This window comes from Antechinus flavipes, chromosome 6, assembly GCF_016432865.1.
Source record: "Antechinus flavipes isolate AdamAnt ecotype Samford, QLD, Australia chromosome 6, AdamAnt_v2, whole genome shotgun sequence".
NCBI lineage: Eukaryota > Metazoa > Chordata > Mammalia > Dasyuromorphia > Dasyuridae > Antechinus > Antechinus flavipes.
Window position 1 is genome coordinate 192933254 of NC_067403.1, and position 19087 is coordinate 192952340.

Sequence of the window (19087 nt, forward strand, 5' to 3'; positions counted from 1 at the left end):
AATGGCAGAGCCAGAAGGGACTTTAAGTGTCTTAGAATCAGAGGAGAAGAAATGCTTTGTTCAGGGTTACATAAAGAACCAAGAATGGCAGGGGCAGGATTGAACCAATTCATCTCCTTCACAGACCTGATTTTATAGACAAAGTCTAGAGAATGACTTTCCCATCCAGCTAGAGCAGAGCTAGCATTTGAACCCGTATCTCCCTAACATCCAAATTCAATGTTCTTTCTGGATCCTCACATGCTTTACTGAAAGCCAAGAAGGGTAGGACCTATAAATCAGATAGTTTTCATTTTGGGAATGGGGAAACAGAGGGAAAATGAAGCCTTATTAAAGTGAAGATAGGCATAAATAGGTATTAAGCCAATATCTGAACAATGCCATGATAAAGTAATCATATCTTTTTTAAATAGTTCAAAGAATCAAAAACTAAACATTATTGACAAATAAACAAAGAGCTATAAGCGCCTATCATTTGAGGGAATTGTGCTAATAAGGGAACTCAATTTAAACTGTGCTCCCAGGGAAGAGATCAAAGCTAGGACAATTACTATCGACCAGAGCATGATCTCAGAACAAAAGCCTGAGGCAAGAGGAGAAAGGAGAGCCTCTGTCCAGAATAAAATAATTAAATAAAATAGCTCCTCCCTGAGCTGCTGCTCACTTCCTTGGCAGCCCATCTCCCAGTCACTTGCCCCTTGTCCTGGCAAACCACCAGAAGGGTAGTGGGACAAACAACAAGCACTATTGCCTCATTTCTAGCATCCCATCCAACTCAGAACTGGAAGAGACCTTCCCTAGTGCCATTGGTCTCCTTGCTTTTCCTCTCACACATTCTGGACATTTTCATTGACCTGCCCTCATATCTAAAGTTCTGTTCCTCTTCATATCTAAAACTCTGTGCCCCAACTTTCCTGGTATCCTTCAAGTCCTAGCTAAAGTCCCACTTATTGGAGAAAGCTTTTCAAGATTCTCTTAAATGCTAGTGCCTTCCCTCTGGTAATTATCTCTAAGTTATTCAGCGCATATCTTGTTTATGACTACTTTTCATGATTCATATTGTCTCCCTCATTGGACTATGGGCTTCTTGAGAGTAGAGATTGTCTTTAAATGTCTAAAGTTTAGCACTATGATATAGTGCCTGAGCATTTAGTAGCCGCCTAATAAATGACTGTTGACTTGACTTAAAAAATTAAGCAAGGTTTTTGCAGTAGGCAGGATTTAAGCTAAGAGTCAAAGGAAGTTAGGAAAGCTATAGGACAGAAGAAAAACGGAAGAGCATCCAGTCATGGCAATCAGTGAAAAGGCATGGAGATGGAATTTCATGTATGAGAAACAACATGGAGAAAAGTAAAGTAGGAGACCAGGAGGATAGGGAAGGGACAGGTTGTTAAGGACTTTCAAATCCAAACTGAGGATTTAATAACTGACCATAGAAATAACCAGGATCCACTGCAATTTATTGAGTAGGAGATGATACAGTCCAACTTTGGCAGCTGAGAAGAGGATATATTAGAATAAGAACTGACTTGAGGCAGAAAAGCCAATTAAAAGGCTATTATAGAAGATTGAAGAAGGCCTGCAGCCAGATGGAGATTGTGAAAGTGGAAAACTGAAGATGTTTAAGAGAAAATGGTAAGGTAAAAACAAGACCTAGCAACAAACTAGATGGGTGGGGTGAATACAAGTGAGTTGAAAATGATACTGAGGTTGGGAACTTGGATAGACTGGGAAAATAATAGTCTTCAAAAGTATCTGGAAAGTTGGAAAGGAAGGGCATTGGGGGGGAGAATAGAAAATAAGACATTAAGATGCCTATGAGACATCCAATTTAAGATGACTGAAAGGTGATGTAGGATTTCAGTTTAGGACAGAGATTAAGATATAAGCAGGACATAGGCATGTTTGAATAATAATAACAACAACAATAATAAAAGACTTCATATAGTGCTTTAAGGAGTGCAAAGCACTTTACAAATATTACCTCCTTTTAGACTCACAAACAGTTCTGAGAGGTAGTTGCTATTATTATCTCTATTTTACAGATGAGGAAACTAAGACAGAGAAAGGTTAAGTGTCTTGCCTGGGATTACACAGCTAATAAGTATCTGATGTCAAATTTGAACTCAGTTCTCCCTGACTCGAGGTCTAATGTTTTATCTGCTGCAACACTTAGCTGTTTACAAATAATGAGTTATGCTTGAGAAGTACCATAAACACATTGTCAAGAATACGTATGTATCAAGGACAAGAAGGTGAAGGTTTTCTATAATGAAAAGCTTCAATACACAGAATACAAACAAGAACTGTGATGGCATTGATATAATATTAAAAGAACATTTGTTGTTTAGTCATTTTCAATCCTGTCTGATTTTTCATGACCCCATCTGGCATTTTCTTGGCAAAGATACTAGAGTTGTTTGTTATTTCCTTCTCCAGCTCATTTTACAAATGAGAAAACAGGGGTAAACAGGGTTAAGTGACTTGCCCAGGATCACACAGCCAGTAAGTGTCTGAAGTCAGAATTGACTCCGATTTCCTGACTCCAGGACTGAGGCTCTATCCAAAGCCCTAAAAGAACCATATGATAGCTTTTAGTACATTGGATAGCACCTTTGTGGATGTTTCCCAGAAGAATGTGAACAAGAATTGAACAGAAGGTAATCCATGCACTGATGAGAACACAAATCCTCTGCTATATTGAAGTGTCAAGAATAAGGGAAATAATATTCCTGCTGTCTTTTTTCCCTAGTCAGACACTGGGTGTACAATTGAAAATATTGTGTCTGGTTCTGGATGCCATGACACAATTATTAACAAGCCTGAATGTATCTAAAGGAGGAAAACTAGGTGAGGAAAGAGAAAACTAAAGATAATAGGACTGGTTGGCCTGGAAAATGCAAGATCTAGGCATGATAGCTGTATTCAAATATCTTAAGGGTTGTCCTACAAAAGTAGTATTCTTCTTCTGAATAGCCCAGAGAGATGCAGTGGGGAAATTATGAAAAAAAAAAAAAAAAGCCAATGTCTGTTTTCTTTTATCTTCCTCCCACTTATCTTAGTTGTGTCTTCTGAAATTGTGTGGGATAATCCTAATTCCTCTTCTACTCTGCATAATACAGCATGTGAAAGAGTTTTACAAACTGTGGAGTATGTGCAGAAATAGGAATAATAATAGTGGAAGCTAATGTTCTTATGCTTCTTAATAATGTACAAGTCCTATCCTTTCTGTTTTATGGTTAATTTTTGTCTTGTTTTGAACCTAGATCTCCTTGTCATGCCCTGCCTCAATCTCATTACAGACAAGAATAGAAGTTTTGACCTGCTCTATTTTTTACCTAGATCAGGTCATTCCTCCCTAGTCAACCTCCTTCAGCTGACTGATCTGAGGGCTCACACTATTTTTCCCAGATCTAGCACAGGCACCTAATTGGCTTCAGTTCTACTGAAACTCAGAACTCCCAGCTGAGTTCAAGCAGATCACCAATATCAGCCTCGCCAAAAGTAGGAATTATTAGCACGTGGATGGCTCCTACAAAACACCTTTATCTAATCTCTCATCAATTCTCAAAACACACCTTAAGAGACATGACATCCAGGACTGGAAATCACCTAGGCCCAACACCCACTGAGAAGCAAAGAGACATAACATGATTCCCAGATGCAGGCCCAGCAGACCACAGTGCCCAACAAGGATCAAACCAAGAGAACAGTAAGATGACATTACTAGAAAACATCATTAAAGGAATGAATGGTCTTACACATGATGTGGTCCAAGTGGGCCCTCCACAGGAAAGAAGGAAGGAAAGAAGGGAGGAAGGGAGGAAGGGAGGAAGGGAGGAAGGGAGAAAGGGAGGAAGGGAGGGAGGGAGGACAAGCCAATGAGTGGTAAGCACAGATGTCTCAGAAGCTTGGGGTTTGGAGACAAAAGAAATCTTAGGACCACATTGTCCAAATCCCTCATTGAAAAAATAAGAATATTGAGTCCCAGTGGTAGGAGTAACATGCCCAAGATCGCACTGTTGCTTAGAATGGACCCCAAACCCCAAATGTAGGTTTCTAATATATTGCATCTGATTCCCACTGCTCATAATGGTATCAAACAAATTGGGAGGAAAATAATTAAAAGTGTGGATTCAGTATAACTGGCTACTTGAATGCATCCAGTCTTTCCTGCCAAATAACCTTCTGCTTGAACCTAAATCTTTCCCTCTCCCCACCCAGCTACTCCCTAAAAAACAGTGTCCAGCCCAACTAGAGCCCAGAAATTCAAGTAAAATCACCAAAACAATTCTTGACTTCCCTAGAAAATCTTGTAGAAGACAAGGGGAAGCTTATGCCTGACCAAAAGAGAAGACCAAAGGCTAGAAGTGAGGTCTTCCACATCTACTCTCCAGCAACTTCCATAGAAGAGATGAGCCTCTTAGTGATTGCAGAGGCAGCTGTTCGCTAAGGGCAGAGACACTTGGAAAGCTCAAATGACTGTTTCATTCCAATTCTAATCAGAAAAATCATAGTTCCCATTTCTAAAGCTCCTCCATATTTACCAAGTGCTATTTTTACTTCTGACCCAATGAGGTCAGCAAGTAGGTCAAGGATTTTATCCCCATTTCACGTATTAAGAAACTAAAGCTCTGGGCAGGAAAGTGCTTTCGTTCAAAACCCAACAGAAGAGTTTCTTGTCTCCAAATCAAGTGTTCTTTCCTCTATGCAGAATGATGACCTTTATTTTCAGTAAAACATCAGTAATATCATCCCTGCCCTTCATTTAAAATAATTTTCAAAGTTTTCTCTCTCTCTTTGATGAGATCTCACATTCCCAATTTAAGATTAGAACTGTTTCTTTTCTAAATCACAAATGAGTATTGAAAGAGATGAGTTATGTCTCCAATAGAAATGAGGACAAACCTTTAACTAGAGCCTTGTTATTACAGATAATTAAATGTTGAAGAAAGCCCCCAAAAGATTAAAAACCCAGTGGCTCCAACAGCCGACAGACAATGAGGCTAGGAATCCGGCAGAGGCCAAGATAAAAGCAGCTCTAGTTCCGAAGAAGAAAGCCAATCTTCGTGAAAGTTCAGGGCTCCCAGACCTTAGTCACTGGATATATCTGCCGGAAAGTTATTTTCCAGGGTTTAGGACAATTTTTAAAAAACATAAGAGAATCTTCCTGACTGATCATTATCACATTCCATGTCCTGGACAGTAGACTCCTTGCTGATATAACCACTTTCAGCCCTTAGAAGGGCTTTCAGAGAACCCAAGTTAAGCCCTGTTTTTCAGAAATTAGAAATCTACTCCTTAGAAATCTAGATTTCTGAACTTGGTGCTTCTTGATTCTCAATGGGCCAATATTGGTGACCAGGTCCCAGGCTGTCTAGGAGATACTGCTAAGAGCTTTTTTTTAAGTTCCATTATAAAGATGTCTGAGATACATTCACAGTGAGAACCTAGACTTGTTATGGTGATGCTCTCCAGGGCTGATATGGTATTTTAATTATATAAGTACTTTAAAAATAAGTACTTCTCTAGGCAGCACTGTTTGAACTAACTAGGTTATTTTTATTTTAAATAAATGATGATTGAAAGTACATTTTGGATTATAGGATTTAGAGGAAGAAGGCACTAAAATAATGTAATCTAACCACCTACTTTTATAGGTGAGGAAACTGAGACCTTGAGAGGGGAAGAAATGTGTTCAAGGTTATACATTTGATGTTCAAGGTTTATACATTTGATGAGTATGTGTGCTGTGCAAGATGAATGCTTAAGCAGAAGGGAGAGTGGGTAAGGATGGGATAAGGATCAGAGAAGGCATACGGAAAAGACCCATGTGCCATGATTTACATTTCTGTAGTCCGTCGTGATTATTAGCTATTTTTATATCCATTATGTCATTTGATCACATGACAAGTATGTAAAGGGAATATTGTCATCCTCGTTTTACTCAGGGAAGAAGGACACAGGGTCACATAGCTGATAAGTTGTTGAGCTGGAACTTGTACCTGGGTTTTCTGGCTCCAAGTCTTGTATTATTTCCTCTGCCAGGACAAACAGTAAGGAAATCTTGGCTGCACATTCCAGTTCTGAAAGGACCTTCAACATTCTCTTCTCAACATATGATTTTCATTCTTAAGTAATAAAGACAGCTAACTACAAAGAAAGGTATTGAAGCAGCCAAACTATACTGGGAAATATAAAAATTTCCCTCTTAAAAGGAACATCATACAAAGAGATAAAGACAGACAGACGCTCTAAAAACTACTAGTCTTCCTCTGGGAAGACTAAAGTCCCTAGTTGGGTGGGACCGTGTTAAGTAGAAAACAGAATCTGCTGAGTCCTGCCAAACTGAAGAGACTTTAAACAAAAATGATGGACTGTGTCTGTCTTCAGAGGACCAGGGAATGAATTTTTTCTACCACATTAATTCATAAAACTGGCTACATATATATGGGGTGTGTGTGTGTGTGTGTGTGTGTGTGTGTGTGTATACATCACGTGTGTCCTCTACTAAGTTATGGAGGACAGAGATGAACAAACAGGGTCCAAGTTCAACACTCTACAATGACCCCAACAAGTAATCATTGACTCTGTTTGGAGATGTCCCATGATGAGGAACTCATCACTCTACTGGTAAAGGAAATATTCATACTTTGATGTATAAGAATAGTAAGAATTCTAAGATTCCTCAGGGATGTTCCAATGAAAAATATAATTTGAAAAGATTAAAGAAATGGATGATGTAGATAAGTGTCTTCTCTCTCTCAGTTTCTAAAGATATTTCATGATGACCTTAGCCTGAAGGTAGGCTAGAAAGGTCTTATTTCATCATTTTCAGTTCTTCCTCCCTATTCTTGGAAGTGTCCAGGAATGAAAGTGAATATATCCTAAAGAGCCCAAAAAAGGTCTGGAGCAGTGATTGTGTAGTGAAAGCATTGAGACAATGCAGAATCCTAGCAGGGGTCAGTTTGGCTATGCAGTAGCACATTCTCCTCCTTTCTTGGTAACTGCAGCATCTCAGAACTGGAAAAGACTTCAGAATACATCCGTGCTAGGTCCCTCCATAGCTTACCAAACAAAGTGGTCATCCAGCCTCTAGTTCAAGATTTCCAGAGGCCCTGAATACACCACCTCTCACTCTATGTCAAGGCAACCCATTCTAATTTTTGGAACAGTCCTTTATGTCAGGCAATCCTCCTTATACTGATCCAAAATATGACTAAATAATAGTTCTCATTTTTCTTTCAGAACTATAATATAATCTAATGAAGTTAGTGACATATTTGCAAGCAGAAAAACAGAGTGTGAATCCCAACTCTGCTCCTTACTCCTTGTGTGACCTTGAAGAAGCAATTTTATCTTTCTAAAATGAAGAAGTAAATTAGATGATCTCTTAACATCCTTCAGTGTTCCCTAAATCTTCTCCATGATCCTAGATCTGGATAGTTAGCTTGACCTAGTGGTTTGAGGACCCTTTCTTTCTGCAGTCCTGTGACACAAACTAACTTTGTGACTGTAATCAATTTATTTAATATTCTGGAATCACAGGTAACTCTCTAAAACTGTATGTTATTCTTGTGCAGCAAAATAACTGTATGGATATGTATGTATACATACATTATATTTAGCATATACTTTAACATAAAAAAGACTGTATGTTATAAGTTGCTGATATGGATCAATAAAAGAAGTTTGCATGTTAAAGAATTCCCCCAAACAGATAAAATCACATATCTGGACCAAAATGGAGGAGGAATGGAGGAAAGGGAAGAAAGAGATAATGGGGAGAGAGAAGTAGCGATGGAGGGAGGGAGGAAGAGAAAAGGAAAAAGGAGGGAGGGAGGGAGGGAAGGGGAGAGAGAGAGAGAGAGAGAAAAAGAGAGAGAGAGAATTTTTTTATCTACTCTTTCTTCCACATGATAGCTCTTTATTTGGTATTTGAATAATATCATCTGTCCTTCATATCCAGAATCAACATCCTTAGTTCACTTATCTATTCTTCAGAAAAGCTTCTAATCTCATCATTCTGGTTGCAATCCAGCTTGTCAGTTTCCCTCCCAAAATGTGGTATCTAGAATCAAATATAATAATCTAGTTATGGTCTGACCAAGGGAGATCGTTGATCTATTATCTTCACTTAAAAACTAGACATCTGTTATGACAGCCTAGCCTTTCACTTTTTTAGTTGCTGGCTCATAGGGTATGTGGGTTCATATTTAGTTGGTAACTCACATTGTCTATTAGTTCATAATTGGTTAACTTATATTAGGCTTCCAATCCAGTAAAGCCCTCATGCATCTCTTTTTCGCATGCTTTATGATACTTCTACCTATGTCTGAATCCATTTTGTTGCTTTGATTTTTTTTTTATCAAAGTGCAAGACTCTAAAGTGCACGTTGGAAATTTTAACTTAGTAATCCTTAATTCCTCTTCACTTTCCTTTGAGGTGTGTATATATATATATATATATATATATATATATATATATATATAATATATATATATATATACATATACTTATATACATATATACATATATATATGTCTGTGTGTATGTTTTTAATATCTTGATGTCCTCAGTCCCTCACAGGCTCTTGGGAACACTGAAAAGATCCAATAAGGATGAAATTGAAGAGTTATTATGTATGACTTAGAGGTGGAAACAAGAAGCTAACTATCACCACCAAGGTTCCAACTGGAGATAATTATGTATGTTATTATAGATTTATATATCATCCATTTTCCAGAGAACCCAAGAGATCTCAATTACCTAGATTGGTCATTAGGCTTTCATCCTTGGCTTCTGCACAAACAATGTCACAAGTAGTGGCCTTGCAGACCCAAAACATAGAAGAAAAAAAAGACAGGAACAACAAAAGCATCAGACAGACCCAGGTTCTGTGGTATCACCTCTCAGCATGTGCAGATGTCACCGAAATTCTCCTCACATTCCTGAGGGCCAAAATACATGCAATCAAGCTAGTGGATGCAACTAAGAGAGCAAAGGGCTTTTTTGTAAGTGAGAGTAAAAGTTGTTAGTATTTATAAGAATATAAGCTTTAAAGTTAGAAGGCTCCATGTCCCTGCTCTGCTGCTTTGGCCCTGTATGAAAGTCATTTTGTCTCTCTGAGCTTATTTCCCCATCTATCAAATTGAGAGAACAGATGATGATCACTAAGGTCTGTTCTAACTGTAAAAGCTTATGATCCTCCAACCTGCTTGAGGTACCAGAAGCCTTTTAAATCATGGAGTAGAGGGGCTTCCCTTTACCAAAAGAATATATCTGGAAGAAATGTCCTATTCATATTCCTCTTAAGCTGATACCTTCTTGTTCTTTTATACCAATCCAGCACCAATAAAACCCCATCCTAGAACCTTGCAGTTGGAAGAAACTTCTAAGATAACTATCTTTGGATACATGAGATCACCAAACAGAAGGGGGATAAGGTTTATTCTACATAATCCCAGAGAGCAGAGCTAAGGAATGAGTTGTGGGGAAAGGCAGGTAATATTTCACCATAAGGAAAGACTTCCTGACAATAGAAATGGATTGTCTCATTAGGGAGTAAGCTCCCTGTCATTGACTGAAGAGATACCAGCCAGAGGATGAGCCAGGGATATTCTGGAGAAAGTTTCTACATCAGGGAGAATTGGACTGGGTGACTCTCCAGGTTCTTTCCAAAAGGATATTCTGTGATTCTGCATCATGTAGACAAAGCTCCCACATAATAAAGGGATACCTACTATAATATATATTCCCTATGACAGATGCATAAGCACCATTTGTTTTTTTGTGGCCTGAGGTGTGTGACCCAATAAACCTTAAACTATATCTCATTCTTGCCATCCTTCCAAGGCTTCCATGGATATCTCTATCTAGCCTCAGAAATTCCCACTTTCCACTTAAAGAAAAAATTCAAGAACTGTCCAGCACCACATCAGAAACTTCAAATAAGGATCAGTGATTCTGACAGCCAGCTTGTTCTCCTATAAGCATAGACAAAAACACAAATACACACAAATACATATACACACACACACACGGACACACACACACACACACACACACACACACACACACACACACTCACCCAGAGGCAGAATTAAAAGATTGTTAGGGCAATAAAATCTTCAAGGCAGCAGTCCAGCAATCAGCCTAATTTCCCCTCATTGCTGAAAATTGCTGAAGGGCTCAGTCTCAGTAAAAAAGAATTTCATGCTGACACTGGTGAGGGAACAGTCAGTAGGCAGCCCAGGCTTGATTCATTTGTCTCCATTAACAAGACCATTCCATGCATACTCAGAGCCATCTCTGCAAAACTTTGCTCTGTTATTGCCCATAGAATATAAGATGAATCTGCCCTTGGATCCTGGATTGTACCCAGTTTCCAACGCCAAATGCCAATTTTCAGGAAGGCATTTCAGATACACTCACATTACCGGAATATTGGGAAAGGGGTTGGGGAAGGACATTAGCCAAATGGAAATGGACAAGATGGTAGGAAAAGAGAAATTTTTATTTCCAAACTAAGAAGGTATTACAAACAATGGATGATTAAAAAAAATAAAAATAGCATCAAAATGTCACCTGACAATAAAGTTACAGAATAAAATATATACACATTAAGCTACTTTATCCCAAACCGAGGCGTGGAGAGAGGGTAGCAATACACCTGAAAGGGTATAAAACAAAAAGTGATCATGGTTCCCAACAGGAGATGTCTGGTGGTGTGTATGGGACACTTAGCTAACACCCTTCACTGGTGCATCTGAAATCTCAGAGTGAAAATTGTTAAAATTATGCAAAGAAACTCACACTCCATGCAGTTCATCAAGAAAATTCTCTGCAGAATGGCAGAGTTAGGCTAGAAGACGAAAAGATTGGAAGGATTGAAGTGCCCTGATCTTTCACCTCTGATGCTGATCCTATCTTCCAAATGTTCTCAGATTCTTAGTCAAGGTACTCTCCTGAGAAGGCATCTCCTGGCCATCCTCCGTTCTGAATGTGATGCCCTATCTCCTAATAGCCATTCTTCCCAGTCCAAAGTCAGAAGATGAGAGTCCATCTGGATCCTCAGCTATACTACATGTTCTCAAACTGTGTAAAGTAACTCATTTGGACCCTATGGTCCTCTTACTACCTGCCAAAACACACTTCCCATCACTGCCTTGCAAGAAACTTCAAACAACCAAAAATTTAGTCAACCATAGAGACTAGTTGCACAGAACCAGATTCTGGACTTGGACAATTCCCAAGGGTCCTTTTTTACTACATCTATTCCACTAAGGAACAAAGACTGATAATCTATCCTAATGCGATAATAAAAAGCAACCCCTTCTCCCCCACCAAAAAAAAAAAAAAAAAATCCCACTGATAAAGATCACTAAATTCAAAAGCTGAGTAAGTCTCATTGTCACTCATTTGGATCACTATACAAGACCCAAAATACAAAAATAATGAGCTTCAGCATTTTCCATATAAAGGATTTCTGGAAACTGCATGGCTGAGGCCAGAGGAGTCAGAAGACATGGAAAGCACTGTGGAAATCCCTGAGATTGAAGCTGCCCAAAGGATGCTCTATCTCTTCCTCGAACATCACTAGGTTGCCTCTCCCACTCATGGTATCATGAAGGCAAAATGACCATTTATACCAAGAAAAAAAAAAAAAAAAGATAATAACATGGGTCACTTACTACCAGGAGATCCTCACCACTATCTCAGAATGAAATATAGAGAAAGAACCAGGAAATGGGGCCCTCTGTTAACAAGCTCCCCATCTCCTTCCTATTTATGGATCTCTTAAGTGCTCTCTTAGAGACTTCAACTTCTTCAGGTCACACCTAGAAGCCATTTTCATTCCTAGATCAAAATAACCTCTTGAGTTATTCTTTGATCAAATAACATCTTTCAGGAGGCTGTTTTTAGTTTATAATATGAACATTTAAGAAAACTATTCATTCTACTTAGGAGATTGAGAAAAGCAGATGAAGAAGGTGATTCAGGAAGAGCCTCTCAGAAGCCTCAGAATTTCACTTTATCCCATGACTATATTGCAAGGGTCATTTAAGCTAATTCTCATAACAAGTACAGATTACCTCCAATGGGACCCCTGCTATTTCTGCATTCTTAACAAATTAAAATCAATTGCAGTGTTTTAACTTAAACCTTTCAAAAAGTTTTGCTGAAAATCTAGAAGAAATATGTGGTTAAGAGCTCCATTAAACAAGAGATTGGTGGGAGAGAGGCAGTGAGGGAGAAATCTCAATGATTTTTTTAAAAAGATTTCCATTTCAGATTCACAATTCCAGAATCTGGGTCTAAAATCTATGGCCTAATCAGTTCTCTATCGTGTAGTTGAAAAAAAATCACTTCGGGGCAGCTAGATGATGTAATGGATAGAGCACCAGCCCTAGAGTCAAGAGGATTTGAGTTCAAATCAGGCCTCAGTCGCTTAACATTTACTAGCTGTGTAACCCTGGGCAAGTCATTTAACTCCAATTGCCTCTCAAAAAAAGAAAAAAGAAAAAAAGAAAGAAAGAAAGGAAAAAAAGGAAAGAAAAAAATCACATTGTGTGACTTTGACCCATTACCAGCTAGATCTTTGGATTCTTTATGTATAAAATTTGAGGACTAGATGCCAAGATACCTTCTCACTATGTTCTGCCTCTAAAGACCTTCTAATTCTAAGTAGTCTAAGTCAGATCCATCTCATGTTAACCAAAAAATGGTATAAGTTATAGTTAGAACATAGAGGGGATAGAAATAGCATTATCTGTCTCTTAACTTATCACTGTTTACGAATACAGAACTGTTTCCAAAATCCCAAGGCAGAGAAATAAAGTACATGCAAAACGCAAGAGGAGCAGGACCAAGAAAGTCAAACTAAATCTTCTATCTCAATTTGGGTTTCCATCATCCTTGCCTCAGTCTTTACATCAGCAATTTTTTGCCCTGTATAGACTGAATATACTGGCTTAAAGAAAATGTAGTATGGTTTAAAAAAAAAGAAAGAAAGAAAGAAAGAAAAGAAAAGAAAAGAAAAAAATACACTGGGTTTGAACACCGGAATCCTGGCTTTGATTTGAGTTTCTCAGCCCTACTATTTACCAACTGTATGACTTTCAGCATAAGCCACGTGACTTCTCTCTACCTCAGTCTTCCCATTTGAACAAAAAGGGCTATCAATTGAATTGCCTATCTCACAGCACTGTTGCAAGAGACAGACTTGATAAATTATGAAGCCCTATAGAAAATGGGAGCTATTTGGCGTGAATATCTCAATGACAAAGCCACTTCCATCATTTATATTCTGAAACTCTCACCAAGAGGCAGTTTCGAGGAAATGAGATAATGAATTCTAAGACAAAGGAAATGGACTTGATTCCTGGTTCTGCCTCTCACTGCCTGTGAACCTTTGGGTATGTGTAGTGCAGTCCTCATGCCTCAAATTTCCCCATATGACATGAGATTAGATGATCCCTAATGATTCTTCCAGGTCTAAAATTCTGTGATCTTTGAATCTAATCTATGTTTCTGGATAGCCCTCACATTCCTGCTCTAGCAACAAATCCTCAAGCTGGGATTCTTCTCACTAAATACAAGCCTTTCCTCCCTTCCTGAGGCTTCCCTCTTATCATAAGCATGTTTAAACACACTGAGGAAGCGTTCTCTCCACCCACCTGATCTCTTCTCCAGAAGAAAAAAACAAACTACCTTCATTTTGAAGGCTAAATGACCCCAGGGTTAGTAGCCCATCATTTAAAAGTCCTTTCTGTGCCTTACCTTCAAGGCCTGAGTCTCTCTCTAGTGGGGGATTTGGTCATTTATCCCTCACTTTCTAAGCTAATTTACACAAAAAGCATAGATAGGATGCTTCGCCAATGGGACCAGGGTCCATCGCTTTTGCTGCATCCTCAATAAACTGAAATCAATGACGTCGCTTTAACTCAGGTCGGGCCTGGGTTAGCTTCCGCTCAGGGATGGGTATTTACCTTGAGTCCACCACAGACTGGACATGATGTAAAGAAAGCTCTTGGAGCCCCGGGGCGGGGGCTACACATTTCACAAGGTTCAGCAGACACTCCACTAGGTGAAAGCGACTCACTACTTTGGGATTCTAACACCTGTCCTGGAGCTTTGATTCCTGACCACCTGGAAAGAAAATCTGCATAAGTTTCATCACCCAAGTCTTTGGTGCCTTCGGCGAGGGAGGTGCTGGGCCCCCCCGAGTCTTGGTCAGGCTCCGAGGCAGCTCCTGCCTCCGAGAGGGGGGCTGCTGCTGCTGCTGCTGCTTTGGGGTCACTGGCCTGTTGAGGGCCTGGCGCCTGGTCCTTGGGTCCTGGGGAATCGGCAGCACCGCTGTGCTGAGCGTCCTTAGTAGCCGCTTGTAATACACTCCTGGGTGTGTCGTAGAGATGTCGGAAAGAGCTGGGAACCTGATACTCCGGCCCCCTGTGGGGCTCACTGGGCTGGCAGGTGCACAAACTCTGTTCCGAAGCAAAGTTCAACGGCAAGCTGAGCAGGGAACCAAACTCGTCGCCGCGGCAGATGTCCAGGCTCCCGGCATAGGAAGAGAAGCTGCCGGAATAGGAGGAGTGACTCCCGGTGGCGATTCCGCTGTCGGAAGAGCTCTGGCGCCCGATGTCTTGGAGCTGCCGGGGCTGCAGAGGCTTGGGCGGTGGCTTGGCGGTGCCGTACGTCGCCTCCCCGTGTGCCCTGTCTTCCCCGAGATGGAGAGCCTTAGCGACCGGCAGCCCGTGGCTCTCCTGGGAGGTGCCGGCGGAGGACTGCTCGGGCCAGAGGGTGAGGCGGCTCCCGGCGCTGGCGTCCGAATGACTCGCGTCTGAGGAGGAGCTGGACAGACTCCTGTCATCTCCTGCAACGAGAGCGGAGAGCAAAATCAGTGAGATGCCGCGAGTGCTCAAGGGAAAGGCCAGCTGAGAGCGACCCCCAGCTTTGGAGGAGAAGGAAAATGAAGCTGACGTGGGAGGAATGCTGGGATGGCGGGGGAGAGAAAGGGGGGCAGTGCGATAAAAATTCAGGAGTGCTTGGTCTGAGGCGAAAAGTGGTAAGTGCCCGTGGCCACGGCTGGGTCTGAATTCAGGAAGAGCAGTCTCCTTGATTGCAAGCCCAGCGCTCTATCCATCCATCCTACCATCAAGCTGCCACTTCTAAGGGTTATTCAGAAAAGGGTTGTCTAGAAAAGCTTGGCATTGGAACTTACATCTGGATTTTCCATTCCCAAGCCCAGAATTCGTTGTGTTCTGTCTACTGTTTACAGAGTGAATTCAAATTTCTCAATGTATTTGAGGCTTTCCTTCATTCCATTTATCCAACATCATTTCCCTGCTCTCTACCAAGCACAAGTCCTCAACAAGAAGCTTCCTTCTTTATTACTTTCAATGATTCCCAAGCTGCTCACTGCCATAAAAATCTATCTTTAATGCCAGCCTCTGCCTCATGATGCTAGCGCTTAAAAGGTGCCCCTTCCCATTTTACAGGTGAGGAAACTGAGGACCAGAGAAATTACAAAGCTTGCCCAAGGTATCTATTATTTGGTATTCAAACTCAGGTTCTTAACCAACTACTCATTTGGCAAGGTGTGTACCAAAAATACAGAAATCTTTTTTCACCAAACCAAAATGCCTGTTCTGTGAAATTTTTTTTCTGTGGCAATTGGGATTAAGTGACTTGCCCATGGTCATACAGCTAGGAAGTGTTAAATATCTGAGACCAGATCCTCCTGAGTTCAGGGCTGGTGTTCAACCCACTGCGCCACCTAGCTGCTCCTGTTCTATGAACTCTTATGGCATTTATGATCCACAACATATAATTTAGTATTCAGTGATATAATACTATAAATATAATAGCTTATATATATAAATAAATATAATAATAATAATAGCTTATATTTATATATATTACTATGATAAAGCATTGTCATATATATTATCTTGTTTGACCTTCACAACAACAACTCTATGAGATAGGGAGGATAAGTATTATTAATCCATTTTATAGATTTGGAAACTGAGGTGCAGAAAGGAGAAATGGTTTGGTCAATGTCACACAGCCAACTAGTATGAGGCAGAGTCAGGGTTTCAATCAGCTCTCCTGACGCCAAAATCAGTGTTCTTTCTTTTACCCCATGATTTATTATAGTAATCTGCAAATGTGTGTAATCTTCCTTATTAAATTTTAAACTTCATGATAGCTTGGTGGAATTGTGAATATATCCAGCCATTCTGGAGAGCAATTTGGAACTATGCTCACAAAGCTATCAAACTGTACATACCCTTTGACCCAGCAGTGTTTCTACTGGGCTTATCCCAAAGAGATTTTAAAGGAGGGAAAGGAATCTGTAAGAATGTTTGTGACAGCCCTGTTTGGAGTGGCCAGAAACTGGAAACTGAGTGGATGCCCATCAATTGGAGAATGGCTGAATGAATTGTGGTAAATGAATATTATGGAATATTATTGTTCTGTAAGAAATGACCAGCGGGATGATTTCAGAAAGGCCTGGAGAGACTTACATGAACTGATGCTGAATGAAACGAGCAGGACCAGGAGATTATTATATACTTCAACAACAATACTATATGATGCTCAATTCTGATGGACATGGCCATCTCCAGCAATGAGATGAACCAAATCAGTTCCAATAGAGCAGTAATGAATTGAACCAGCTACACCCAGCGAAAAAACTCTGGGAGATGACTATGAACCACTACATAGAATTGCCAATCCCTTTATTTTTGTCTGCCTGCATTTTTTATTTCTTTCACAGGCTAATTGTACACTATTTCAAAGTCCAACTCTTTTTGTACAGCAAAATAACTGTTAGGATATGTATACTTATATTGTATTTAATTTATACTTTAACATATTTAACATGTATTGGTCAACCTGCCATTTGGGGGAAGGGATGGGGGGGAGGGAGGAGGGAAAAAACTGGAACAAAAGATTTGGCAATTGTCAATGCTATAAAATTACCCATGTATATAACTTGTAAATAAAAAGCTATAATAAAAAAATTTATCAAAAAATAAAAATAAACTTCATGATAGCAAAGATTGTGTCTTATGTCTATTTTTCAACTACAATAGAGCTACCTCAGAGTTCTTCATGTGAACATATTATGAATCTTTGCTGAAATGCATTGTCTTGAGTATAAATCTGGTCATGATGGAAGAATGAAAGTCTCTTGTGTCCTGCAAAGAACGTGTCTTACACTTTTCTTGCGTAACTTCCCTAATCTTTCTTGCTGGGGCTAGCATAATGCGTTATACACAGTGAACTGTCTTTTAAAAGCTGTAGAACCAATTGGTGAAATTCTATTTTGCAATATATATGTCACAAACAAGGAGGAATTGGGTGCTAAGATGGAAATAATGGAATCTTGGGGGAAAGTAACTATTTCATTTAGAGTTGTGATAGAAAAAAGTAGAAGTAGGGAAAATATGACATGTACCCCAGACTTAAAAAAACCACATTTTTGAAGATTCAGAAAAAGATTAAATATGATCTAATAGACAATAATGTTATAGAGGAAATCAGTCCAGAAGATAAGGGAGGTTTCCAAGGATAATATTCTGAAGACACAAAGAAAGACAATTTCAGTGAGGAAGAAACAAGGGAATTGTCTAAAGATAGAAATGTGGATGCACAAGAAACTCATTCACCCACAAAAACTTTAAAAAGGCATGCTTATAAATGGAAGTAAGAGAAGGAAATGGATGATGAGTACAAAGCATGGCATGAAACAGTAAAAAAAAATGGTGTTAGTGGCCCTAAAGCACTGAATAAGCTAAAACTATCAAGAACAACAAAAGTAAGGGCTGCTTTTTAGTTATGCTACTGCTGCTGATGGTGGTAGCACTAAGAAAAGGAGGAACACAAAGGTTTATGACTTTTGCTCACAAAGGAAAAGACAGTGATAACTAATTAGGAAAAGGAAATGATGCTGCTAAATTCTTCTTCTGCTTTCCTATTTTCTGCCAAGAAGAATCATCTTTGAACTAGAAAAGACAGAACAAAAATGGCTACTAGAAAGTCAGTACCTAAGTTAAGTAAGGAGACAGTGAAAGAATACCTCATTGATGAGTTCAAAGTCCTAGGCTCAGAGAACTTTAAAAAAAAAAAAAAAACCTGACAGATTGCTAAGCTACAGTCAACGATTTGTGAGAAAGAATGGAAGCAACACTATAGGATAAGATAATGTGATCTGAATTTTCAAAAGAGAGGAGAGACAAACTAAAAGCCAGTGGGTTTGGCTATAATTCATACTATACCATGAAAGGAATAGTTAGATTGTAAAATTAGATTGTAAACTCCTTGAGGGAGTTTTTCCTGTTCTGTATGTAATAATATTTATTGATTGATTGTTAGTAAACATCTAGAGAAGAAAGACATGACCATAAAGGGCTAGCATGGTTTTTTTAAGATCAATTAATGTCAGATTAATTATAATTCTTTTTTAAATCAGAATACAACACATCAATCAGAAGAGTTCTACAACTCCAGTTTACCAACATTTTAGTAAAACATGTGACACACTTCCTCAAGCTATTCTTATATAAAGGAAGTCAAGATTTGGGCTAAATAATAGAACAGTTAGATGGATTTAGAATTCTTGAGTGATAGGCCTAAAAGTAGGCAATGATTTTATAACTTTAACATGAAAGGATTATCTCTCTAGTGGAATGTCCCAAAGATTTGTCCCTGGCACTATGTTACATTATCATTTTACTTTAAGTAATTTCCATAAAAATACAGGGACTTTTTATGAAGATAACACAAATGTAAAAAGGATAAACATTATAAACAAAAATCTCAACAGACTAAAACATGGCCAAATCTAGTAAAATGCAATCTAATAGATATATGTATAAAGTCTTACATTTGGGTTCTAATATTTATTTCACAACATGAAAACATGACAAGGTGGTAGTTTGCCTGAGAAAGGTCAGGTAATCTCAGAGGATTATAAATTGATCACAAGACAACAAAGTGATAAGGTAGACAAAGGATGCTAATGTAATCCTGGGTATTATTTAAAGAGGCAGAAGTGTCCAAGATAAGGACCAT

At 39.2% G+C, this 19087-nt stretch overlaps 1 protein-coding gene across 2 annotated transcripts in view; it reads right to left on the bottom strand.

Annotated features, from left to right (window-relative positions):
* Positions 1–19087, bottom strand: part of DOK7 (docking protein 7) — a 116105-nt gene that overhangs the window by 30501 nt on the left and 66517 nt on the right. For both annotated transcript variants that reach the window (XR_007948123.1, XM_051964990.1), the window contains exon 7: positions 13993–14876. Coding sequence is in view for 1 of the 2 variants with exons in the window: in XM_051964990.1 (XP_051820950.1) it covers positions 13993–14876 (884 nt within the window). In the remaining variant the exon portion in view is untranslated. The remainder of the gene's footprint in view (positions 1–13992; positions 14877–19087) is intronic.